The sequence below is a fragment of the Chondrus crispus genome, genomic scaffold (assembly GCF_000350225.1).
Source record: "Chondrus crispus Stackhouse genomic scaffold, scaffold_142, whole genome shotgun sequence".
Taxonomy (NCBI): domain Eukaryota; phylum Rhodophyta; class Florideophyceae; order Gigartinales; family Gigartinaceae; genus Chondrus; species Chondrus crispus.
This window is the reverse complement of record NW_005179010.1, coordinates 39,786-64,132: the sequence shown is the minus strand read 5'-3', so window position 1 is coordinate 64,132 and position 24,347 is coordinate 39,786. Positions and strand designations below refer to the sequence as shown.

Genomic DNA, 24,347 nt, shown 5'->3' with positions numbered 1-24,347 from the left:
GCGCGCTTCAGCGGGGCCACGTGGACGCTTGGGCGGCGTGGAGCGCGCGCTGGTGCGGGCGCGGTGGACGCAGCGCAGAGCGCGGGCAGGTATGACGGCGCACGGCGCACGGGGCCGGAGCGCGGCGAGGCTGACGCCGCGCGCTGAGCTCGTCTTTTATTTACAACAGAGCTACCCCTCGGGTAAGACCCGACGAGCGGGTCTTGTCGGGCGCGGGCAGCGCGGGCAGCGCGGCGCGCCGGTCGACACGCGTTGATGCAGGCACGCGACTCGCTCGACCGCGCGCCGCGATGTGGCTGGCCCGATGTGGCGCCCCCTGCGACGCTCGCCGTTTCTGCACAACACGGGGCGCGCTCTCGTTGGCCGTGCGATGCATTCCGCGAGCGGAACAACGACCTGCGATACTGTACACCCACCATACTGTACACGTGTGCTACACTACACGTGTACAGCGCGACGACTTCTTTCCCAGTTTTCGCCCCAGTTTTCACCCAGTTTTCAAAGTTTGCCAAAGTTGGACACTTTTCGCCCCAGGCCCTCTCGGCCTCCCCACCGCCGCGCCCTCCCCACCGCCGCGCCAGCGCCCGCGCCGCCCGCTCGCCGTATTTAAGCCGCTCGTGGATTCTCGCGCCCCCCCTTCGACCGCTTTTCTCTTCCCCGTATTCTTGCGCTAGGAATTTGCCTGCTCCATGACGCTTTGCGGAGAGCCGGCATTGCCGTTTGCAATCTAAACATCGATTTACGCAGCTCCTTTGTGACTGCAATTTTTGTTTCACCTCCCCCGATCGCATGTCGTGACCCTCTTCGTCCGCATGTCCCCCCCCCCCCCCCCCTTCTCTAACCGCATTGCTCTCTTTCTTCTCGCGCCCACGCTCCTTCGCTCTCTCGCACCCCGATCGCCGAATTACCCACTAAACGCAACAAACTCTGCCTTTCAAACTCTGCCTTTTTACTCGTCCCGCTTCTGCCCGCTCACCACGCTCCTCGCCACCAAATCCCTGACAACCCCGCCCATGACCCCATCCCCGTATACCTTTGCCAGCCCCGCCTCCGCAACCCCCCTCAGCCTTTCATTCTTGCCCTCCTCCTCCTCATCCCCGGCCCCCTCCAGCCTAGCGCACGCCAGCCACAGCCCGAACAGCCCCCGCACATTTCCCCTCTTCCTCCTCATCAAGCTGCCCGCGTAGTGCCCCCTAGCCAACCGCACGCCCTCCACGCCCCCCGCCGTCATATAAACCTCTGCCACGAGGCAGTGCGCCGCGTGATCGGCCCCCTCCAGCACCACCAGCTCATTCGCTGCAAACGCCGCATGCCCCAACCTCCCCAGCCCGAGCGCCATCGCGCAGAGCTCGCCCCACGCGTCGCGATCCTCCCCGAACATCTTCACGTAGTAGCTCAGCAGCGCCACCGCCTCGCTCCGCTTCCCCTCGCTCTTGAGCACGGCCACCTGCCTCTTGTACACCCCCGCCGCCAGCGGCATCTTGCCCGTCACACCCATGTACGTCCGCATCGCCTCGCCCCATCGCCCGCGCGCCTCGTCCCGCACCCCCACCAGCACGAACGCCCGCGCGCTGTGCGGGAACCGCCCCATTATCCGCTCCACCAGACCCGACATCCGCGGAAAGTCCCCCGCGCACCCCGCCCACCAGCATATCTGCGCCGCCGTGTCCCACCACTCGCGCGTCGACGGCCCCAGATACGACAGCGCCGACGCCCCGTGCCGCAGCACTAGGTCCCCGCGCGGGAGCCGCGACGCCCGCAGGTGCGCGAGTAGCCCCGCTGCCAACCTGCCGGACACCTCGCTGCCGCCCGCCCCGGATAGCTGCGCGCGCAGCTCCGCTTCGGCCATCGCGGCGGGGAGCGTCGCCGTGCTGAGCCTGCCGGAGAGAGAAGAGCAGTGCGCGCGTGCACGGCTGGGATGCCCGGTTCGAGCAGAGGGCGATGCGTCGGATGTAAAAGACTCTCTCACGGGCCTTGGCAATCGATTCTAAGGCTGCTGCGAAGAGGGGCCCGTCCTCGGCTTGAGCGGTTTCGGCTGATTGTATCACTTGGGATCAGATCGGCATTCACCGACGCCCCGAAAAAAGGCCGTTGGGCGATGGTGGTAGATGGACACGACTAAAGTCGATGCGTCGCGAAAGTGGTGTCATTCTTCTGCATGTCATATCCCGCGCCAGAATTTACAAATCACGCAATTTACACACGTCCACAGGTTGGGGCTCATAAATGGCATCAACCGACCCGAACCTGTGCATATACACTACATGCGCTGTCTGTTGGGCAACTGCGACTTGCAATCCACTTCCCCAGTGTTCCGCATATATCCTCTCTGCTCGACGCGGGGAAAGAAGGAGAGATGTTCCCTCCGTATTAAGACGTAATTAACTTAACAACAACCAGCACACACCAGTTTTATACAAATCAATAACCGTTCTTGTGCCAACCCCCTCCTCCCCCCGCCCGCCCGCGTATATTTCAGAATATACAAGAACACTTTAAATGATTTGCTCCAGTTCCCTAGCGTACACCAAAGACCTCTTAATCATCTCCGACGACGGGATCTGTTCAACATCACCCTTTCCAGCATCCTTTGCAGAAAAGTAGATGAAGCCACCTTCTAATCTCCAATTCCTCCCCTCACAAAACTCCTGCAACTCCTCCTCGGACGCGATCGACATCATGCGCATCGCCGAGTCCGCCGCCAAGCTCGTATACGCCTTCTGGCTGCAGTCTGCAATTTCCTCGCGCACGGTAATCATGAGGTTGTCCACAAAAAAGTTAAACGACGGGTGCGGCGCGGAAATCCCTTCTTCGCGAATCTTTGAATAAGATCCCTCCATGAGACAGTTTTCCAGTTTCAGCGCATACTTGATGTACGTGTCTTCACGCGCGTCGCTGGGGACGAGCTCCAACTCGGTGTGAAACTCGCCGATCCGATTTTGAGCCATGAGTCGCATCAGATTCAGACCAAGGATGAGATTTTGGCGGCCGGACGGGGGGATCACAGTCCCAAAGTCCACATAGTACGTCTTGGCTTGGGCCACGTGTCGCTCGAACGCGACCTCATCCTCTTGCTTGAGGCTCAGCAGAGTGGCGATTTCGTATACATCGCGAGCTAGCGTGATGTCACTGTGAGACGCAGCGGCGCGACAGATGAAAACATAGAATGCACATAGCCACAGTTAGCAGATGAACGACGGTACGACGTCCACGATGGCACACAAGCTGCATAACCAGACGCATGGGTTCAAACGTACGGTAGAATATCCTGTGAAATCGGGACGCCAGGTTGCAAACCCGGGAGGGTAGTGAGGGCGATCTAAGACGACAAGAGGCAGTGGCAACACCAGCGCAGTTGGTCAGCAAATCCGTGGGTGCGGGAAACTTAACCTCGTGCGCGACTTAACCTCGTGCGCGGCAGGCAATTTGAAAATGCGACAAGCTCGGGCTTACCTTGCACTCGAGGAGCATAGAAGCGCACCTCTCCAGATCGGCGTCGGCATCTAGCGCGGCGCTGAGATCGTTGACCTTTGCGCGCAGCTGCGGGATGGAGATGGGCGCGTTCGCCATGGCGCGTGTCTGCGAAAATGGGGGAGCTGTGGGCGGAAGCTTTCGGGGCCGGAGCCGGCGTGGGCTGTGGCAGGCGGGCTTCCAGGCGCTGCGAGAGGGAGGGGCTTGTCGAGGATTGCGCTGAGACGGAGAACTGGGACTTGTTTGCCGATGGTAGCCTCCAGCGTCGGAAGGGAGGAGTGACGGATGGCAGGCGGATACAGTAAATTGTATTGGGCTGGGGTGTCATACGGGTCATACGGGTCAGCGAATTTTTTGATCTTTCTTGAAGGAGCACAACTGCCTCAATTCGTGCCCGCACCATCCTCCCGCTTCAACCTCAATTGCATGCAGAGATCACATCCATGTCTTATTAGCAAGCCTTCTTCAACTCCTCGTCTCCTAAATGAGATATCCCCAATGCCGACGCCTATATTCCTCCGCCGTAGCTGCCTCGTCCGCAGAACGCATGCACCGTCTGCGCAACCTCATCATCATCGCCCACATTGATTCCGGAAAGGTACGCCCCACCTCTCTCCCAAACAACCAAAGTCATCACATATAACTCACACATAGCCCCCCCTCACTTAAAATCCGCAGAGCACCCTAAGCGACCGTCTTCTGCAAGCCACAGGCACCGTCTCCGCGGCTGCGCTCGCCTCCCGTTCCCAGTTTCTCGACTCCAACCCGATTGAGCGCGAGCGCCAGATCACCATCAAAGCCCGCGCCGCCCGCATGCGCTGGGGCGACTCCACGGTCACCCTCATTGACTGTCCAGGGCATCACGACTTCTCGCGCCAAGTGTCCCAATCTGCCCGCGCCGTCGAGGGCGCCTTACTGGTCGTCGACGCTTCCAGGGGCGTCCAGGCCCAAACCTTGAGCAGCGTTGAACTCGCCCTCGAAGCTGGCCTGGAACTCGTCCCTGTCATTAACAAGATCGATTTGCCCACCGCTGATGTGCCGGCTGCGCGCCACCAGATCGAGCAGCTTGTGGGTCTGGATGCGTCCGAAGCGATATTGACCTCGGCGAAGAGCGGCTTGGGCGTTGATACACTGCTAGACGCCATTGTGGAACGCCTGCCGCCGCCGCAGGGCTGTAGAGAAGCGCACCTCCAGGCTTTGGTTTTTGACTCATATTACGACCAGTACCGCGGCGTCGTTCTTTTCGTTCGCATTGTGAATGGCACTGTGTGCAAAGGGGATAGCATCAGGCCTATGACCCGCACGCATTCCGATGACGGGAGTGTCTCTGAATTTATTGTCGATAAGGTCGGCTTTCTTCAACCGGACGAAGTCGAGTGCGATATGCTCGAGTCGGGGGACATCGGCTTTTTGACCGCAGCTATCAAAAGGACTGGTGATGTACCTGTTGGTGATACTATCACCCATTGTGGAGACAAGGGGGCCCAAGAGCAGCTTCCTGGCTATGAGGACACCAAAGCGGTCGTCTTTTGCGGCCTGTTTCCAACGGATTCAGGTGATCTACCGGCTATGCGGATGGCACTGCAGAAGCTGCAGTTGGAGGACGCAAGCATGGTGTTTGAGCCGGACAAGTCGGCGGCCATGGGGACCGGATTTCGGTGCGGCTTTCTTGGGCTCTTGCACATGTCGGTTACACAGCAACGACTTGAGGAAGAGTTTAACCTCAACTTGTTTGCTTCTGCCCCTTCTGTATCATATAAGGTACGTTGAATGACGTCTATCATTCCCGCTCTTCACTAGCAAATTGCTCCATCATGGGCAGAGTAGCGCGTTTCGCTAACTGGGCATCACTTCGAATGACATATTTTATACCGCGTTAGATACTCAAGGAGGGCGAGACTGAATGGCTGGACGTCTCTAATCCGGCCTCAATTCCAGATGGAAAAGTGAAAATCATGGAACCTTACGCAAAGGTAGAGCTCATCTGCCACAGCGATCATGTCGGAAGCCTGATGGAGCTCTCTCAATCTCGCCGCGGTGAATTGCAGGACCAACGATATATTGGGCTAGACCGGGTGAAACTTATGTACTCGTTACCCCTTTCCGAATTGGTGACGGATTTTCACGACGCAGTAAAGTCTCGGAGTTCAGGATTTGGGTCTATGAGCTATGAACTAGAGGGGATGCGGCCGAACAGGTTGCGACGGATGGATGTACACATTGCCAATTCTGCGGTTGATGGACTCTCATGCGTCATACATGAAGATAACGCATACGCAGAGGGACGGTTTATGGTGGACAAGCTGAAACAGGTTATTCCCAGACAAATGTTTAAAGTTGCCATCCAGGCTGTGATCGGAGGCAAGGTAATTGCGAGCGAACAAATTTCTGCCTACAGAAAAGGTGAGTGTGTGTCGTTTTTAAAGATTCTTAAGATGCGCAGATTGGAGGGGAATTGTCCGGACTGACACTTTGAAACATCGGGCCCTGATTGATGTTGTTCCGTTTTCCGCAGATGTGACGGCGAAATGCTATGGCGGCGACGCCAGTCGAAAGAAAAAACTGTACGTTTAGGACCTTGGTCGAACATATTCGATGGATGGGGCTGCCACGAGGGCTAACTATTTTGTTTTCTCTCATCCTTGCTTTATTCCGTTTGTTATCTATGTTGCAGTCTCAAAAAACAAGCAGAAGGTAAGAAGCGCATGAAGATGATTGGCAGCGTAGCAATCCCTCAAGAAGCATTCCTTGCCATTTTGTCCAGAGATGGGTGAAGGACAGTTTCGGAAAGCACACGATTTCAACAAAAGGAAATTGGTAGGGAAAAAAAAACTTGGTTGTGCAGACTCGAAACGTGACCCCCGTTAACCCGCGGCGGAATCGCACTTCACCAATCATGCCAGTATGCACAACAGAGCCATGTACAGTTGTAACATGCTGGCTATTGGACATGGTGTCACTGTCAGTGGTGGGGGGCAGGCTATTCTACAGGCGAATGAAGGACAGGCGTGTGTAGCCTTGGAGTTGCCACTCCCGCTGTTTATTCCCTTGCTGATGACCCCCCTTTTTCCAGATGAGTCTGCGTTTTATGCTGTTTATATATCCTGCCGGATATCCCTCTGCCAAGGTAGTTAGATGCTTGCGAAGCCTCCCGACCAATTCGACGCCTCGATGTTGGACGTGGGCATTCTTCCTAATTAGAGTAGACCTTCCGAACGTACTCGAATTACTCGAGCTCTTCTGAGTTCTCGTTGCCTTCTCTACCATCTAGACGTGACCGTCGTAATGGCGTGGGAGCGCGGACTGTCGTCCATTACAGTACGCCAACCATGTGCTTCACACACCCCCCAGTCGTCTGAGAGGCATTGTACAGTGCACGAAAAAACTAAAGAGCACCCCCAAATGGTGAATGCATTGGGGTGCCCAAAGTTCCATTCAAATGGAAAAAAAACTGTATAAAAGAGCAAAATTTCGCATTGATCCCTTTATTATTTTGAAATATATCTCCACTTCGGCTACTGTAGAGGGTGTAAGAACTATAGAGCATTGAAACGAAAAGCGCACCAACGGAAGGATTACAAGTGGCTAGTACGATTTCTTACCGCCGCCAGCTTCGATGACATCTAAGCAGCGCTTGTGCATGCTCTTCACAAGCCCATACAGATACTTACGGTCCAATTTCGACCATTCTTCAAGAACTGCAGTTTTTAGATCGTCAACTGTGTTATATTGACGACAACCAGCGTAGACAGCCCTTGAAAACGTTTGGGGAGTGCTCGCGCGCCCGCGCGAGCACTCCCCAAACGTTCTCAATGGGATTGAGGTCGGGACTTCGCGCGGGCCAGCTCATTACGATAATATTGTTAGCAATAAACCATGCCTCCGTTACCTTAGACCTACGGATAGAGGCATTATCCTTCTGAAATACTCATCCATTTCCGTGCATTCTTTCTGCAAAAGGCAGCAAATAGTTAGCAAGCGTTGTAGTGTACTTGGTAGAGTTCTGCATACCAGCAATTATCGCTAAATTTGAAGTAGCAAGTGAAGAAAATGCCCCCCATATCATTAAAGAGCCACATCCCATCTGTCGACGAGACCAAACCTTTCCCTCCTTTCGAAAGTCGTGCCAGTAGTAGAAGAGCCCGTCAGGACCATCGAGATTGAATTTCTTAAGTCTGAAAAGATAACCTGTCCCCATTTCTGCATGTTCCACCCTGCTCTTTCCTTTGCCCACTTTACACGCACTGTTCTATGCTTTGGAGTCAATGGAGAAGCCATTTGCGTACATATGGATGTCCAAAAAAAAACAAAGAAATTTAGTTAACTAAATTTCGAAACGAGGAATTCCTCGTTTCGCTATCCACTGCGTATCCCAGATCGATGGTAATGTCCATAATTCCTTTTGGACACATCTCTTTGAGCCATACGTAGAGCTCGGTGTTCCGTTTCGTAAGGGCGTCTGCGATGTTGTTCTTTCCGGGTATCCAACTTATAACGTCGAGATCTCGAGATTCGAAGCTATTCCTCATCCGCTGCACCGTTTGTCTCAAGCGATATTCCGTACTCTCGTGGAGGGTAGTTATGGTGTCTTAAAGAGCTCGTCTGTTTGCGTTAAGCTCTTGTTTGATTTTCCTGTTGGGGAAGAGTGAGTTGAGCGATGACTTGTAATAATAGCCACGATCATCTCCGTGTGCTGCAGCGAGGATTTCAGCGCCGTACGAGAAAAAACTAACCCGTTTTTGTTTGTGGGATGTCCAGTCAATCGGGTGAAAGATCTCCTGTTCACCACCCTTTGGGATAATGCGTATCCCTGAGACGAGTCCCGCTTTTCCATAATCTCTCTCCCTGGGGTGAGATGCGTCCGTGAATGTGCTGAACATAACTCTCTTCGTGCTCCGAGTCCTGCAGTACGTCAACCATGGCTTCAGCGGAATGAGTTCCTTTAGCATGTCGTTAGCATCGACGAGGCTCCGCACAGACAATCTCGGTAGCCTCTGCTGCATGATTGAGGTCACGAGCGATGCTTGCGGTAGTACACCATTTCCTAGATACAACAAAGTGCCAGCGAGGCTGCCATACTGCTTCTTCTCAGATTCGGTGGCCAGCTCGTCTCTTTGCTTGCTCCTCTGCCGTGATATCGTGATGGGTTTCAGGCGGTCGAGGTACCGCATCATGGACATCCTAATGTTGCCCTGCTGGTCCTGTTCGATCTCACATCCGTTGAAGTGGAACTTGTTGTCGACTACCACTTTTCCGACTTGGAACCGTTTCTCTAGCCGTCGGACGAACTCGTGAATGTAATCTGTGGGTCCGCCTATGATGAACTCATCGGTCACTTTCGCTACGATCAAGACTATCTTGTCCTGTGTATCCCTGCGGATGAACAGTTGACTTATGCTGAACACTCGTTGTAGGTCTCCATCCAATAACATCCAATCCTCCACAGTCTTTTGCCATTGCCTCCCCGCTTCTACGATTCCGTAGGGCAGTTTCGTAAGTCGCCATAGCACGCCGCGCATGAACCCAAATAGATTGTGCCACTCAAGGGGCGGTCGGACATATATGTCCCTTGTGATGGGACCGCTCTGCAAGTAGGCCCCCTTGATATCCGCAGTTGCGAGGCGCATGCCGAGGAATGTGACGATCGACAGTAAGAGTCTGATTACTCCAAGCTGTGCTGTGGCGGAGTCCTTGCGTATGCTGTCTTTTTCATCATCTCTATTTCCGTGCGGGACTACCCTTGACTTGAGATCGTGTTCACCATCCTCCGCGGTCTTTATCTTATACACTACGTGCGAAGCGATAATGTTTGCATCTTTTGGTACGTCGGCTTCATGTGTCTTTTCAAAGGCAACGCCCAATTCGACCGGTACTCCTTCTCAAAGGCTTGCTCGAGGATCCAGGGTGGTGCGAAGCTGAGCTTGTTTCGTGCGACTTGCTTTGATCCCACTTCAGTGTACATCTCTAGGAGGATCCGTGGCTTATCTGACGTCACCTCTGCGCGGTTGTACAGTGGTCGTCTTGTGCTCATGCGCTGCTCGTATTTACCGATGTCGTTATTTGGTCCGCGTTGTGTTGTTCCGCCACTCGTTCCTCGTTCTACTGTTTTTGTCAGTAGGTTCGGAAGATTCTTATCCGTATGTGGCATGTTTGTGTCGTCTGCTGCTTGTGGTTCGGGTTCTACTGTCTCCCCCCATACGGAGAATGGTATCCGAGTTCATACTCAAGGGAGCATGACAGCAACTCCTTTGTCAGTTCTCCTTTGGGTGCAATTCGAACGTCTTTGTACGCTGGTTTCATGGTCGGACCTCTGCAAAGATTGCCGTCTTTATATCTCCGTACCTCGAGGTAGTGCTTGTGTGTCTGCACGACTTGGGCGCGTATCCACTCGTCCTTTTCGTTGTTTTTAGAGGAGGCGTACCATACCCACACATCGTCAGATGGTTGGAAAAAGTCAGGGGTGGGTGTGTTTGGAGTGCGGGATCGGAGGACCTTCTGTTGAGCGCGGGTGGCCATTTGTTCCTTTTGGGCGTCGAGGAGCTCCTGGGATACCTCAGAGTTTGGTATGCCGAGGATGGATGGTTGATATCCTCTCACGAGCTGGAAGGAGCTGAGGACTCGTGACCCTGAGAACATGTTGGAGAGGAATGTGGCACTACTACTGATAGTATCGGGTGTGGCTGTGCTGTTATCGTTGGCCAGTCTCTGCACAATATTCTTAATGGTTCCATTCTTACGTTCCACGAAGCCGACTTTGTTATGTCTTCGTGTCGGACGGGGGTGAAATTCGATGCCGTGGTTGACGGAGAAGCGTCTGAGTGCGGCTCCGTTGTATTCATCATCTGCTGACCCGTGTTTTGGAGTGCCGTGCTTGCATATCCAAAGTCGGTCTATCGCCTCCATGATCGTATTGACGTTCTTTGCGTCGACGATTTCGCACTCCGAATAGCTTGTTCCGGTGTTGGTGATAACGATCAATGTGTACTTGGTGCCGTTCATTTCGATGTACGTAAAATCGATTTGTACCTCTTCGTTGAACGCTTCGTTCACGTGTGTCAACGATATCTTCTTAGACGGCAATGGTTTACCGTGTCTTGCGCATACCTCGCATGCAGCGTCGATATCGTCTATTGCGTCTTCTAGTTCTTCGCTCAAGATACCAGCGTGCCCGCACAGATCTTTGACTTGTTGCGATGGTGCATGGGTGAGTCTATGGATCTGTTTGGCTAGCGTTTTAGGGGCTCGTCTCGCGCGCGTGTGTACTACTAGACGATAGTATCGTCAGGAGTGTACCAATAGCCGTTTGCGGTCTCGGGGCAAGTTCCACTCTCATCCTAATGCAATCGGGGTTTCTTTTATCGTCTGCTGCAATATATGTATTGAATCTTCGCGGGGCGTTGTCGTGTGGTCTTAAGATCTTAATGAACGGCTTGTCCGTGAGGTTATGGCTGTCCGTATGCCTGCCTATGTCTAATCCTATGACCAGTGGTGAGTCTCCTTCGACGATGTCGAAGGTGAGCGACGTCGGTTTCCCCTCTGTATCAGCGATAGTCACGTTCCATGAACAGACAACCTGTTTCGCGTCGAGACAGTCTATGCCCCATCCGTGCATGTATTCGGAGCGGGGCGGTTCAACATTGAGTGTAATTCCGAGCACGTCGCAGATGTGGGTGACTTGGTTTAGCCCGCCGGTTGAAGTAGGAGCTCCTACGTCAAAGATAGGGTTAGGATCGGTGTGGAGCTTCATTGGTCCTAGTCGCGAAAATACGAGTCTGCCTCGCTCTCGCTTTCCTCCTCGTCGCGTCTGGATCTTTTACGCAACTTTTCTGACTTGCGTTTGTCAGGATAGGGGAAACGGACACGTTTCTTACTGCTGCTTTCCCATCGGCGTCTGTTGATCTCCCCGCGGAGATCCCTGATGTCTTGAGCTACGTCTTCGCTTCTCGTATCGTCATCTTCGTCGCTCCCGGGACATTCCGGGTCGCCTCTCCAGTGGTTCTTGCCGCCGCAGGCTGTGCAGTAGCTATTTCGTTTCGGACCGGTTTCTGAAGGGATGTAGCCTTTCTTGTCACGCCGGTTGTTGAAGCGTCTGGGAGTCGATCGGCATCTCTCTTGAGAGCTGCTGCGCGTTCTCTCATTCGAGTGACTTCCTGTCATCATTGATCCCACTTGCTTGATGGGTTCCTCGGTCTCCGGCTGAGATTTGTCGGGTTTATTTTGCGAGTTGTCGCATCGCTCGCGGTTGTTTGGCTTGTAGTCGACCTCGGACTTCATGTCTTTGAGCGCGTCGACTGCCGCATCGAGATTAATTGTGAACGGCACGCGCTCGTTTGCATTCACCGAATCGGATCTGTTATTGATAGCATTCAAGAGCGTTGTCTGACTGGTGATGTGCTGTTTCAGCGCCTGAAGGTTTACGGGATCGATAGATTCACCAGCGGTAGGTGCGGTAAGTGAAATGATGATGTCCTTTGCGGAGAGGGCGTTGGCCTTGATGTCGGAGAAGGTTTTCTCGTTCATCGTGAATGACGTCGTGGTGCTGTCATCTGTACCTTTCGCACTGCCTATAAGAATGCTGAAGATGTTGTTGTAGGTGGAAGCCGGGAGGTTGGCATTTTCCAGCAGTATCATTGCGAAGTTTTGACTGTCTTGGGAGTCAGAGCCTGAGTGACAATGATTGAGGTAAGCCTGTGCAATCTCTCGGAAATGCTCGGCATATGCTGCGTACGGCTGACCTCGTCCTCTTTTGTATTTGTATATCTCTTGACTCATCTTAACGAAACGCCGAACACCGTCGGTGACGGAGTCTTTTGCCACGAGTTCGATAATCTTCTTGATGCTCTCCTTATGTTCTGCATTGGTGAAAGCGGTGCAGTCGTCCTTTTCGAACTTCAGAGCACCGGAAGAGATTCCGCTGTCAAGGACGCGTTGATACGAAGTATCCATTGCGGCGTAAAGTGAGAGTCCCATTGCGCTGGCGATGCCCTTCGCTTTCGAATCTTGCCCTCTTTCGAACATGCGTACCCTCTGCATCCACATACGGACGTCGTGGCGATACTTGTGCTTATCGCTTATTGGTGTGAGTCGCGGGGCTTAAAGAAGTCTACCTGGAAAGCCAGACCTCCTTGGGCCCATAACTGTAACATGCTGGCTATTGGACATGGTGTCACTGTCAGTGGTGGGGGCAGGCTATTCTACAGGCGAATGAAGGACAGGCGTGTGTAGCCTTGGAGTTGCCACTCCCGCTGTTTATTCCCTTGCTGATGACCCCCCTTTTTCCAGATGAGTCTGCGTTTTATGCTTTTTATATATCCTGCCGGATATCCCTTTACCAAGGTAATTAGATGCTTGCGAAGCCTCCCGACCAATTCGACGACTCGATGTTGGACGTGGGCATTCTTCCTAATTAGAGTAGACCTTCCGAACGTACTCCAATTCCTCGAGCTCTTCTGAGTTCTCGTTGCCTTCTCTACCATCTAGACGTGCCCGTCGTAATGGCGTAGGAGCGCGGACTGTCGTCCATTATAGTATGCCAACCATGTGCTTCACAACAGTACAGTTGCAAGGGGAAGGGAGCATTACAGTACGCCAAATTTGCATAAATAGACCCCACCTCATTGCGATAAAAGCACTTTTAACACTGCCTCGAGAAGCCGATACAGGGGGTCTCCTCAATAGTTCGCTTTACAATAGTGCACATGCCCAAAAGTGCACCCCTTTCAGGGATGTCACAACTGTTGCCACGTGTACACCTGTGAACGTGGAGCCGTGCCGATGTAGATGCACACCGCTGTGCTGCGGTTGACGACCACGACCGGACACTCCGACCACCGATGGCGACCACCGCGACCACCGACCTATCATCAACAAGCGCGCAAGAAGCGACGTCAAAAGCTCATATCGGAGCATTTTGTGGCCGGTGGGCTGTGACCTGTAGATGGACCTTTATTAGTTCGCGCTGTCATTAGTGCGTATCTATAGCTGATGGCACGAAAGTGCACTATTGAGGGGTAACTACTGTAGGGCAACACCCATGGTACGCGCGTGCGTGAGCGCGAATCTGAAGCCCATTTCTATCAAACAAAAAAGAACTCCAACTTATCACCCAAAATGTGGGCGAAATTAGCATATGAGCACGAAAACCATACGATACAGCATTTACTACAATGCAAAGTTGGCGGTAAACCGAAAGAGTAACGACGTCAGTGCCTAAGATAGTTAGATACATAAGCAATGCACATTGTGTGTCCATAAAAAACTTCGCATCGCAAGGAAAAATGCCTCGCGGAAAGCTACCGTTAGACCTCGAGAAGGGGCAGGGTGTGGCAATGAAACGGGAGTGTTTGAGCGTCGCGAGATCGCTCGTACGCTTAACAGGTCCCCAGGTGCCGTAAAAACTTTTTGAAGCCCTCAAAGCGGGTTGACGGACGCAAAAGCACTCGCAACGCAACAGAAATGTCTAAGAAGCAAACGCGGCTTTTGCTGCGAGAGGCTAGTAAAGGAGAAAAATCATGCCGGGAGCTAAAGCTAAGCCTAGACATTAGTGTGGTCCTCCGTCTCGTTCAGCAAATACTACGTGACGCACCGCATTTGAAGTACAAAAAAATCTGACGAGTCCGCAGATGCTCCAGAGGCACAAGATTGCCAGACTGGAATGGAGCAAGAAGATTCTGGAGAACGGAAGCGCCTTTTGGCGCCAAGTAATCTTTTTGGACCAGAAAAAGTTCAACTCGGATGGGCCAGATTGGTTGGCATGCTATTGGCACGACTTGAGGCGAGAGGAACAAGTATTTTCGACAAGGCACCAGAGAGCAGCATCTTTGATGATTTGGGGTGCTATCTCTTGCTACAGTACGTCTTATCTGGTCCGTGTTAAAGGTAACATGGACTCTACGCTTTATTGTGAGGTACTAGAGGAGGAACTGCTATCACCTGCTGCTGAAACGCTCGGTGAAGAATGGATATTTCAGCAAGACGGTTCATCCTGTCATCGATCAAACTACATCAAGAATTGGCTTTCGTCGAAACATGTCAAGTTATTGGGGTGGCCAGCAAAGTCACCGGACTTGAACATAATCGAAAATGTTTGCGGCTTGCTTGCCCGCCGTTTTTACGGTCATGGACGTCACTTTAGCAACCTGGAAGACCTCGCTGATAGAATCATAGATTGTTGGAGTTCTATTTCCGAAAAGTACCTGAATAAGCTCTACAAATCTATTTCTCGGCGCCTTATGGAAATACTAGAGAAGAAAGGTGGCCCTACGAAGTATTAACGCTTCACAGTAAACATTGCAAGTTACTGTACCATATGGTTTTTAGTGTTCATATGATAATTTCGCCCACGTTCTGGGGGATAACCTGGAGTGCCTTTTTTATATAAATGGGGTTCAGATTTGCGCTCACCCACGCGCGTACCATGGGTGATGCCTTATCGGCTTCTCGAGGCAGTGTTAAAAATTCTTTTATCGCAATGATGTGGGATGTATTTATGCAAATTTCGCGCACTGCACAAGGGCTGTAGTGTGCGGGCAAGAATACTGCAATCAATGTCCTCCCAACGTTCCCATCAGCAGCTTGAAAGAAATATACGGGGGGAGGTAAACAATAATTTACTCACAACAGTTAACTTTAGCACAATAATCATGGCAGTTGGCTATAATATTTTGCAGAGGCGCGTTTGTAGAATCTGATCAAGCACCCGGTCCGCCAGTCACCTTTTGTAACGCCCTGCGCTCGCACGGCTAGCTAAGGATCGAGATGCATACAGCACGATACCTCGGGGCGTAGCAGGATCGATCCCGTAGTGCGAGCCTGCCGCAGCGGTGAGTGGACAGCCACCTCTGAGGCTGCGATACTGGTTGCATAACCTTTGTACGAGCTAACCCTGTGCTACAAATAGTAGACGACTTTTTTGAGTACCGAACGGGTTTTTTCCCTGGTTTGATCAATCCTCATAGTTAAGAGCTCAAAGTATGTTCATTCGAACCGCTTTCCTGTTCTGCTTCTACGCATATGTCCCTCATCAGACCGAGTGCAACAAAATCGGTGTGGGGGTTTTTCTTTTTTTCTGGACCACTCGGAACACAGATAACTCCGTGGGATTTATAGACTGCACAAAAATACATATGAGCATATGTGGAGGAGAGAATGCGCTACAGCGCGCTTGCTACTCCGGGCAGAAGCGGTTCCACTGCCCCATATTCTAACTATTACAACCCGTATTGTTCTCGTTTCCCACATGCTTGGGCACGAGGTGAGTAGGGGCTACGACATCAATTTATTTAGACAAAGCAGCCTGAATGAGGAACTACAGTCCTACCTCATGGTTGAAGGTGTGCAGTACTGTATTTACGGAGATGCAGCTTACATGCTGGGGCCCTGGCTGCAAGTAGCTTTCGTACCACAAAGTGCCTCCGCGGAGCAATTACTGTACAATAAAGGAATAAGTGCAGCAAGAGAAGCTGTCGAATGTTCATACAAAGATCTGAAACAAATCTGGTCCCCGCAAGATTTTAAGCGCATGTTACGGGTGCGGAAAGCTCCTATTTCTATTCCATATAACGTGGCTGCGTCGATATGGAACATCTTAGTTTGCATGCATCAGAGCAGTGTTCATGTCACCAGCTAAATCTCGTGCAAACCGCTTTCTTTAGAAAGATACTTGAATAGAAACAACTAACCACACTCTAGCTTCTTAACTAAAGCACTCGGCATGGACAGATTATGCGTTCGTTTTAGGTCCCCACCTTTCTTTTCCTCCTTTTCTAGGTCAAACGGACGTTCCCGTAGCTCAACGCGCTTTTCCTTCACCGCAAGTAGTCGCAAGTTCTTTTGATGCGCCTTTTGCCAGCGCTCACTTTCTCGAAGTTTGCGAGCCTTGCTGTACTCGCGCTTTTCATCTTCCAAGAGCATATGCTTGCTATCATTTTCACGCTGCTCTGATATGTTTTAAGTGGTGGCGAAGCGGTCCTCGTCGTCCGATTCAACTGCGGCTGCTTTCCTTTTTCGTTGCTGCTTCTGCAATCCCTCCTCCCCAGAAGCCTCCTTCTCGTCCTCCGCAGAACCAATACGTACATATTTCAGTGCATTTGAGCGAATAGTCTCCCCTACAAGGCGCAGACGACGGTCCAAGTTTGTTTTCTCATCTCTTTCAGACCGCCTTTCATCCTTGAATTCATCTACAGTAAGCACTATATCGTCTAACAACAGCTCGCGTTCGCCTTGTATCTCAATAATTCCTAATGCAACAACGTTCTCCTTTACAGCAATGCGGTGATCGGAGACAATTTTCTTGAAGCCGTCGTTCAGGGTCTTCCAAGAGGGCTGACACATTCGCGGCAGCGCTGCATCTGGTGGTGAGGCATTAAAAGCCCCAGCGCTTCTTTGAAGCGATTTTGCGATGCACCGTGAGGTGGCAGATGACCGTCGACACCTTTTACCGCTTTTAGGGAGTAGAATGTCGAAGGTAGAAGAGAAGGGCATTCGCCGGCTCTTCAATCCAGTAACTGCAATTGATCTTGAAGAAACGGCGGGCGAGGTGTTCGTCGACGGTTTGTCGGTCCCTGGGTCAGAAACTGAAGCCATCTTGGCCCCAGAAATGTGAGGTCTTAACAGGCAGCAATACACCCCAATGCACTAGGTGGGCCCTCGCGCAGCACTGAACAGCTATACGGCGAATAGATGATGGAAAAAGGGGCTACGCTTTCGGGGCGGATTGCCCAGATTTTCGACTGCTGGAGGGAAGCACGATGGCGCGAGAAAGGGACTCAGAGGAGGTGGAGGTGACGCAACCGCGGAGCAGGATGCAGAACGACTCAGGATCGTTTCGGTGGAAGAGGAGCACGGGTGTAGTATTGTGGGAGAGCACGCCGGAGATCCAGAGAGGAACGTTGGCGACGGCACAGTAGCGCGGGTAAAGACGTAGCGTGCCCTTCAGGTCTAGAATCTGGTTCGGAGAGTGAGCGTGAGTCAGGGGAGGAGATCGCGTAGAGGGTCGGTTGGTAGCACAAATTGCGAGGCAGGGGATAGTGAAGAGGGCGGGGAGTCCCTCGAGAAAAGGGCGGGGAGTCCGTCATGAAAGGGGTGAAGAGGCCGCTTTGAAAGGAGTGGGAAGTCAGTCGTGAGAGGGGTGGGGAGGGATGGTGCGTATGGTGGGTATGGCGATGGGGAGAACGGGACGGGGGACTAGTCGGTGGCGTATGTGATATGTCACTGTAGAGTACATGCCGTGCACGCCAAATAGGGCGAAATGCACCGCCCTGAACAGGTCCATGTCGAAGGGTGCTCTGGTTGTACTTCTTTTTGCTTTCGCTAACTCGTCGATACAGTATTGCGAGAATGATTTTGCTTCTTCAGCCTTCTGGGAGACGCGTACAATGAGTGGCATTCGTTTCAAAACATTTGGCCAGATATTGAATTCATTTTTTTGCGTAAACCCTCTATAGTTGAACTGTGAAAAACAAGAGCAGTTTTCGTCATGCGAAGCACAATATCCCAGACAGAAGACGTGTACTGTTTCCTTTGGTACTGCAGTAGATGATTTTTGAGAACTTTTAGAATGAGTGTTCCTCATCTTCCTTATTAGTGGTCATCGTCAAACCCTGAAGTGCACTACATCTCGTGGCATTTCCTCACCATGTACTGATGCTCACGAAAATTAGCCTCAAATTACTAAATTTGATGTCCTACTTCGACAAAAAGGACTGTTTACTACCCTGAGGTAAACTACATTCGGCGACTAGAGCACCTCCTACGAGTTTATTGCTCTTGATGCTGGTCGGAGGCTAAAATCAAAAGCTCTTTTCTCTGCAACTGACGGCTTTGAACGCTTTAAGGTACTATGGCTGTGCTAATCATCCCAGCAAGACAAGCAAATTGCCTGCTTGCACGTTTCAAACCACTGTGTTTGACGTGGTCCTTTTCGTTTGATCTTTAGTTTCCCATCTTTCAAGCCACGTAAACACCAGCTGCAGATAACACAGTAAGTTACCGGACCATAGATGCGCTTGTGTGCAATTGTCATCAGCAAGCTTACTGCTCTAGAGCCGAAAAAGGCCTTTTGTCATATTTGGCGATGCATACGGTTGTGCCGTTGTTATTAAATCTTACTTCAATGAATAGAAGCGGTAAGAATGAGATGCTCCTACTGGCATTTTGATGTGATACCGCACGCCAAAAGCTCAATGGATGGCTGTCAATTAAAAACAGCCATGCCATACCGAATTCGATAAATTAAAATTAAGATTTCAGAACCTATCTTCTGCTATTGACACGTGCTCATGAGTACGTAACTGAATTTCACTCAGATGCCAAGCTAGAGCTCAGAAAAGGCGGTAGTTTGATATATCAAGCTACCGCCTTTTCTGAGTACTGCATATATATGCAGTACTAGTTTCAGTACCAGATCCGACTCTCTGCACGCCCCTCTGCCGCAGTCCTAAACCACAAAGAATCCTCTTTTCTGACAGCTTCCTTTCTGCGAGTTGCGTGCTCGGTTGAAATCTCATCCTCAGTAAGTGACGTCACTTCTGCCACAGTTCTGACCCACCACGCATCCAATTTTCTGACAGTTTCCTTTCTGCGAGTTGCGTTCTCGGTTGAAATTTCATGCGGAGACAAGAGTGCGCTTCAAACGTTCGGTAAGTGAGCGCTTTCGGATGCGACGAATAATCGGATCCTACATATGCATCTCTAGGCAATACCGTTTCGCGATCACCTACAAAGCATAAACGTAAGTTCGCACATTCTCAAACGCATTGAAAGTGTCGAAGTACTGTTCTGATCAAGCCTCACAGCGTTCCTTGTCTCACTGCTGGTCAACCCTCCCGTCGCCTAACTCAGGATCAGCTAAGCCATCATTACACCCTCCTTGGTCCCTCAGCATTCCAATCCACCATCGTTGCATACTTTGACCGTAACAAACCTCTCCCTGGTATGTTTCTTGGCGTTTATTACTCTATAGAACGGAAGCGTAGTGAAACACTGCCGCGGTATATCGGTAATTGGACGGGGTAGATGTAGTGTATGTAGCCGTAACAACAGTCTTTGGTTGCTACAAATAATTTGGTGCGACCCCCGCTGGAACCGCCAACGGTTCCACTGTTTCCGGACCAGCGAGGTGACATCACTTTGCCAGAAAGGCGCTGGACTAACATTTTATTGACGGAGAGTAGGTCGGGGCATAACGTCTAGTGCTGCAATGAAGCTGCGAAAGGAGACATATTTTCAATGCCCTGGATTAACAAAACATATTCGTCCGTGGTTGCGCAGACGCAGCGATGCTCACCGTCTCATCATTACCTCAATGTAACAAAACGTTTCCTTGCGAGAGCTACCCATGTGCAGCGCCAGCCAGCCATCTACCGCCACGGGCCATGTAGAGCCGCTGTGCCATAACTATGCTGCTTTCCAGCCAATGGCGTTATTGGTAAAAAATGTACGAAATCCCGACATGAAATCAGCAAGCGCTGCTACATTTATGACACCTTTTTTGCTGGCCCGGACCAAAATATTTGCGCGCAATTTTTATTGCCTCGGATAGGCTGATTTGACCTTGATGGTCACAGGAAGTTCCTGTGCACCGCACGGAAAGGCCTCATTTTTTCCTTGAATTTTAAAAGTCGACTTCGCCCCCAGCTTCATATTCTTCCCACCCATCAGTATGTCATTGACGGTCTCTTGCTGTGTAAGAAGAATTGTGATTTCCTGTAGAGCTTTGCTCGGTCCGTACGCCCGCATACGCAAGGAGTTGTTAACTATTCTGCCAAAGAATTTGAAGTGTTGGAATCGGCAGTACGCTGCTGAACAGCACCTACTCTGCTGGCACAACCGCTAGCCTCCATCGTTCATCTTCTCAGCCGCCACCGCTTTTGCACGGTCTCTCCTAGTGAGCCACTTGTTAGATAGATCGAACTTCATTGGCCACAGCTCGGTCACTCCCCGGAAACGCTTTACATCCTCCACATAAATGTGCAGCTATGCACGAATCGCACACATGAGATGTACTTGAATGGAATGGGTATTAACAACACCACTCTCACAGAAGAGGTCCCTAGTGTCTCGTACTTTAACTTAAATTTTCTTGTTAGTAAATTGATCACATGGCTGCAAAAAGTATGAGGTATTTGCAGGCCTTTGTACGACGGTACACTTGTTAGCAAAGACCAACTCCAACCACTCTAATCCCTTTTTCGACGCCTGCATGTCCAGAAGAAGAACGTACTGTCCCTCGGAGAGGTTTCGTGGCACAAATCTATTCAAATGTACTATAAATAAAGGTACAATTTTTGGATCCATTGAATCTTTATGTGTCATGCTCACAACAGCATCTTTTGGGAACTACTCCTTCTCGTAAAATTGTAGCACGGATGTGTCTTTGAGCTTGTGCACGTCTTTCTGAATTGGCTTGTACCAGGCCGTCATTTGCCTCACTCCAGCGACAATGAAGAACGGAGGACGAATCATGCCAGATGCCGAAACTGCCAAAACAGCAGTTATATGTTTCCCACAGCCGTTCCGTAGATTTGTTGAGACAAAGCCATCGTGGTGCGACAGCGAAGAGCAGAGGACTTTCCTTTTGCGTCCGAACTCAACAGAAGCATGGGTCTCATCCATGTTCCTCAGACGATGTCCGTCATTGAAAATCCCGGGGAACTCGTTCTCGACGCTTCGCAGAGCATGCTAATATGTCTTCACATGCTCATAGTTATCTCCTCGAAGCTTCACCAAAGCTTTATTCTCAGCTGAGCGAACTGTTATCTACGGGTGTCTTGCACGAAAGGCGCTTATCGCGCCATCACAGGGTATGCCATTCGCAAAACAATTTGTCCGCCCATCCGGCGCAATTCGACCCATCTGATACTTGTGGTTTGCTGTGGTGCCAGCAAATCCTCTTTGAGCTGCAAAAGTACCACGCCTGAGGGCCATGTCTTCCTCTTCACTGGACAGAACCGTCCTGGCTCCGGGGCGGCAGTTTTCGCTCAACAGTTTGTCCATGCTTATGTCCTCCTTTTTCATAAGGGCCTTCCTGATATTTTCGACGAAGCCCTTTTTAACTCCACTTTTTTCTCCAACCTTGCGAATGGACCGCTTCGTGTTACAGAGCAGGTCATAGGACTTTTTTCGACACTTTGAAACTGTCTCATAATGATCCTGTTGAGTCCGTTGCAAAATTCTTTCTCGTCGGAGAGAATACGGCATGATGACCTCAGGGAGTGATAGTGTCGAAATTGGCACGATGACGTCATGTTGGGGGAGTACCGTCGTATCACAGCCAAGATTTGTAATTTGTACAAACCCGACGCCGCAGGTTCATTACCGACACACGCCTACACGTGTGCCTTACAGGCCGACAGACTACAGGTGTGTCTTACAGGCGGACGGACTACAGGTGTGCTTTACAAATGGGCGAACTCCACGTATGCCTTACAAATGGGCGAACTACACGTGGGCATTACAGGCTGACGACGTACTGTATACATTACAGCCCAGAGGTTGTATATGACAAGATACAGTAGTAATGGCATAGTACAGAGCATTGCGTAGTAGAGTACAGTAGTGCAGCAGACCGGACATTGCCCAAGACCCCGCGACCGCGCTTATTTCAGCGACGGCGCCGGGCAATAGCAGTAAACAGTCAAGGATCTTTTGGGAATGGATTTCCTTCGAAGGTGGGACACCGCGTGTCAAGACAAGCCTCTGACTTAGGCAACATTGTCGGCATCTGGCTTGCGACGTTTCCCTGGCTTCTATTGCCTTTACCCTTTCCTTCTACTCTCCTCAGTCTTTGCGACTACGCGGATTAAGACTAGTCTCTAGCCTAGGCGTATTACTGTGACACGACCCATTTCCCTCCCTCTATATTGTCAGGTCGCGGGCTACGACAGGCCTCTAGTCTTTGTGGCACTACTGAAATCTGCCCCTCTCGTTTCATCCAGGAGTTCCCGCTACTCTGCGCTCCGCCCGTGTCTGACACTAGTCTGTAGGCTCGGGTTCCCCTTTTTTGGGTGTGTTCGTGCGCAACCCCTTCCAGTACTAGTCCCATTCCGGGTCCGCACCTTGACCAGTACGTCGTGCTTTTACAGTCGACCGACGTAATTTCCCTCTGCTCTACCACAGTCCGGATCTACCGCGGGACACGCCCTATTGGTTGTTACTTCTTCCTCGAGCTAGCTCATAGCTGGCGACCGCCACTATACGACAAGTACCACTTGTCTTTTGAAGTACCTTTGTGTTTTGTTTTCCCGCCAATCAACTAACTGTTACTGCACATTCCAATTTGAGTCGTACAGAGCAAATTACGCCAATTGTCCATAATTAATACTTTGTCCATATTCAATACTTCATGAAGGGTAGGTGGAGCCGATACGTTATCATGCGGGCAGACATCAAGAATAGGTTCTACGTATACGGCGCATTGTCACTGGTAAATTTTATCATATGCTAGGGGAGCCGATACGTTATCATGCGGACAGACATCAAGGAATCACACTGGGGTGGTGGCGGATAAGGCTGACCCATGATAAGGCATGCGGGCAAGGGTCGCTGAGGCGACAGAAGACCTAATTGCATAACTAATGCGTTGGGACAAGCGCAGTTTGGCGATACCAAACGTCGTGCCAGTGCCAGTGGCAATCCTGGGCGCAATAGATTCCAGAACAGCGGTGGTGCGAGCGCTCCATGCACTTAAGGTGCCGAAATCCAAGGGAACGAAATGATAATCAAGACAGGGAAGCGGGGCAGTGGAGTCGAAGTGTAGGACAGCGCGCAAAGTGCGCTCATGCGCGCGAAGCTTGGTAGTGTGTGCTGCATCGGCAGCACCAGCGATGGAGAGAGTAGCACGATGGAGGAGAGCAGCGGTGTAGGGATTGCGCACGGTTACGTCGTACGCGGTTGGCCAGTCGGGTATTGACCCGGGGGGTGGCGGGGCAGGCTGCACAAGCAAATCAGCAGGACGGTAGGCTGTCCTGGAGATGTGCAAAGGGACTTCGCGGTCGCACTGGAGGCCGCCCGCTCGAAATGCATGCCGAGCGTGAGTGTTCCGAACAATGTTATGTCGGTGCATAACGCCGTATCCGTGCTTACAGTTGGCAGCATCATCCCCGCGCGCATCCATTGCGCGGCCGCAATAGGAACACAGGAGCTGTATGATAGAGTCATCATATACTGGTGCATCTAGATGTTTTCGAAGCGTAATTGACCATACAGCACTTGAGACCCTTGAGGTAAGGGAGGGGTGCGCACACAGAAAATCGGCTGCTCCTGGCGCCTGTAAGGATTATACTGTGCGCGCCGACGAATTCACACTGTGGTCAGACGGGTTGGGAAGGCGGTCCAATTCTGATTTTTGCCAATATTTCGGGAGAATGCACCGTGGATCGCCTGAAATAAGGTAGTGTGAACACGCTCAGATCGGTCCAGCAATGCATCCGGTTCAAAGGGGCCAAGCGATGAGTGTACAGTGTAGCAAAGAAACCCCCAGCGGCGGGGGGGTGTATCTAACAGTCTGACGGTGACCCTGGATCGGCGGAAGACGGGGGACTCCTCCTGCTCACGGAACCGGGCGCGGCCCCGGTAGCAGTGTGGTAGAGCGGGTCGGGGTAGGTCGTGCGCACGCACGAGCGGATCGACGCCTCGACGCCCCGGAGAAGCGCTGGGTGACGTACCAGCGCTGACGGGCGGAGGCGGATCCCGGCTCGCTGGCGTGTCGGCGCGACCCGACCCATGCCCATTCCTAACTAAAAGGCGCGCGCGGAGGTGTCGCGCTAATTAGAGTAAGCTGGAGGATTACTCGGCGGTCATGGATCGTGCCCAAGCTACCTTGGTCCTCTCCCGCCGGCGCCCTCCCTCCCATTTAATATACATGTCGAAGTTATCAT

At 51.7% G+C, this 24,347-nt stretch overlaps 7 protein-coding genes; 2 read left to right on the top strand and 5 right to left on the bottom strand.

Annotated features, from left to right (window-relative positions):
- Nucleotides 1-2,179: 2,179 nt before the first annotated feature.
- On the bottom strand, nt 2,180-3,709 carry CHC_T00002539001 (hypothetical protein). XM_005713595.1 is given in 5 exon segments: nt 2,180-2,495; nt 2,496-3,129; nt 3,258-3,319; nt 3,454-3,570; nt 3,571-3,709. 3 exon segments carry the CDS (start codon nt 3,568-3,570, stop codon nt 2,496-2,498), a joined length of 813 nt encoding a protein of 270 aa, XP_005713652.1. The 5' UTR covers nt 3,571-3,709; the 3' UTR covers nt 2,180-2,495.
- Nucleotides 3,710-4,018: 309 nt separating this feature from the next.
- CHC_T00008445001 (Translation elongation factor 4, mitochondrial) lies at nt 4,019-6,245 on the top strand. The gene is made up of 5 exons (XM_005713594.1): nt 4,019-4,069; nt 4,150-5,232; nt 5,352-5,874; nt 5,987-6,035; nt 6,146-6,245. The coding sequence occupies exons 1-5, from the start codon at nt 4,019-4,021 to the stop codon at nt 6,243-6,245; spliced, it is 1,806 nt and encodes a 601-aa protein (XP_005713651.1).
- Nucleotides 6,246-7,521: 1,276 nt separating this feature from the next.
- CHC_T00002538001 (hypothetical protein) lies at nt 7,522-8,924 on the top strand. XM_005713593.1 is given in 4 exon segments: nt 7,522-7,615; nt 7,813-8,116; nt 8,230-8,272; nt 8,273-8,924. The coding sequence occupies 3 exon segments, from the start codon at nt 7,522-7,524 to the stop codon at nt 8,270-8,272; spliced, it is 441 nt and encodes a 146-aa protein (XP_005713650.1). The 3' UTR covers nt 8,273-8,924.
- Nucleotides 8,925-10,705: 1,781 nt separating this feature from the next.
- CHC_T00002537001 (hypothetical protein) lies at nt 10,706-11,218 on the bottom strand. The gene has a single exon (XM_005713592.1). It carries the CDS (start codon nt 11,216-11,218, stop codon nt 10,706-10,708), a length of 513 nt encoding a protein of 170 aa, XP_005713649.1.
- Nucleotides 11,219-11,223: 5 nt separating this feature from the next.
- CHC_T00002536001 (hypothetical protein) lies at nt 11,224-11,991 on the bottom strand. The gene has a single exon (XM_005713591.1). It carries the CDS (start codon nt 11,989-11,991, stop codon nt 11,224-11,226), a length of 768 nt encoding a protein of 255 aa, XP_005713648.1.
- A 4,155-nt stretch (nt 11,992-16,146) lies between these two features.
- CHC_T00002535001 (hypothetical protein) lies at nt 16,147-16,383 on the bottom strand. Its single transcript, XM_005713590.1, has one exon. The coding sequence runs from the start codon at nt 16,381-16,383 to the stop codon at nt 16,147-16,149; it is 237 nt and encodes a 78-aa protein (XP_005713647.1).
- Nucleotides 16,384-16,419: 36 nt separating this feature from the next.
- On the bottom strand, nt 16,420-17,055 carry CHC_T00002534001 (hypothetical protein). Its single transcript, XM_005713589.1, has one exon. It carries the CDS (start codon nt 17,053-17,055, stop codon nt 16,420-16,422), a length of 636 nt encoding a protein of 211 aa, XP_005713646.1.
- Between the last annotated feature and the right edge of the window lie 7,292 nt (nt 17,056-24,347).

Excerpts from the sequence above, each read along its gene's own strand:
- CHC_T00002536001 (XM_005713591.1), bottom strand. The coding sequence starts at position 11,991 with ATGAACGAGAAAACCTTCTCCGACATCAAGGCCAACGCCCTCTCCGCA.
- CHC_T00002538001 (XM_005713593.1), top strand. The coding sequence starts at position 7,522 with ATGCCCCCCATATCATTAAAGAGCCACATCCCATCTGTCGACGAGACC. Across the intron at positions 7,616-7,812 it reads TGCCAGTAGTAGAAGAGCCC|GAATTCCTCGTTTCGCTATC; the intron begins GTCAGGACCATC and ends TTTCGAAACGAG. Across the intron at positions 8,117-8,229 it reads GATTTTCCTGTTGGGGAAGA|TCAATCGGGTGAAAGATCTC; the intron begins GTGAGTTGAGCG and ends TGGGATGTCCAG.
- CHC_T00008445001 (XM_005713594.1), top strand. The coding sequence starts at position 4,019 with ATGCACCGTCTGCGCAACCTCATCATCATCGCCCACATTGATTCCGGA. Across the intron at positions 5,233-5,351 it reads CCCCTTCTGTATCATATAAG|ATACTCAAGGAGGGCGAGAC; the intron begins GTACGTTGAATG and ends ATACCGCGTTAG. Across the intron at positions 6,036-6,145 it reads GCCAGTCGAAAGAAAAAACT|TCTCAAAAAACAAGCAGAAG; the intron begins GTACGTTTAGGA and ends TCTATGTTGCAG.
- CHC_T00002539001 (XM_005713595.1), bottom strand. The coding sequence starts at position 3,570 with ATGGCGAACGCGCCCATCTCCATCCCGCAGCTGCGCGCAAAGGTCAAC. Across the intron at positions 3,320-3,453 it reads CTATGCTCCTCGAGTGCAAG|ATCGCCCTCACTACCCTCCC; the intron begins GTAAGCCCGAGC and ends TTGTCGTCTTAG. Across the intron at positions 3,130-3,257 it reads ATTTCACAGGATATTCTACC|TGACATCACGCTAGCTCGCG; the intron begins GTACGTTTGAAC and ends TGCGTCTCACAG.
- CHC_T00002535001 (XM_005713590.1), bottom strand. The coding sequence starts at position 16,383 with ATGCTCTTGGAAGATGAAAAGCGCGAGTACAGCAAGGCTCGCAAACTT.
- CHC_T00002534001 (XM_005713589.1), bottom strand. The coding sequence starts at position 17,055 with ATGGCTTCAGTTTCTGACCCAGGGACCGACAAACCGTCGACGAACACC.
- CHC_T00002537001 (XM_005713592.1), bottom strand. The coding sequence starts at position 11,218 with ATGAAGCTCCACACCGATCCTAACCCTATCTTTGACGTAGGAGCTCCT.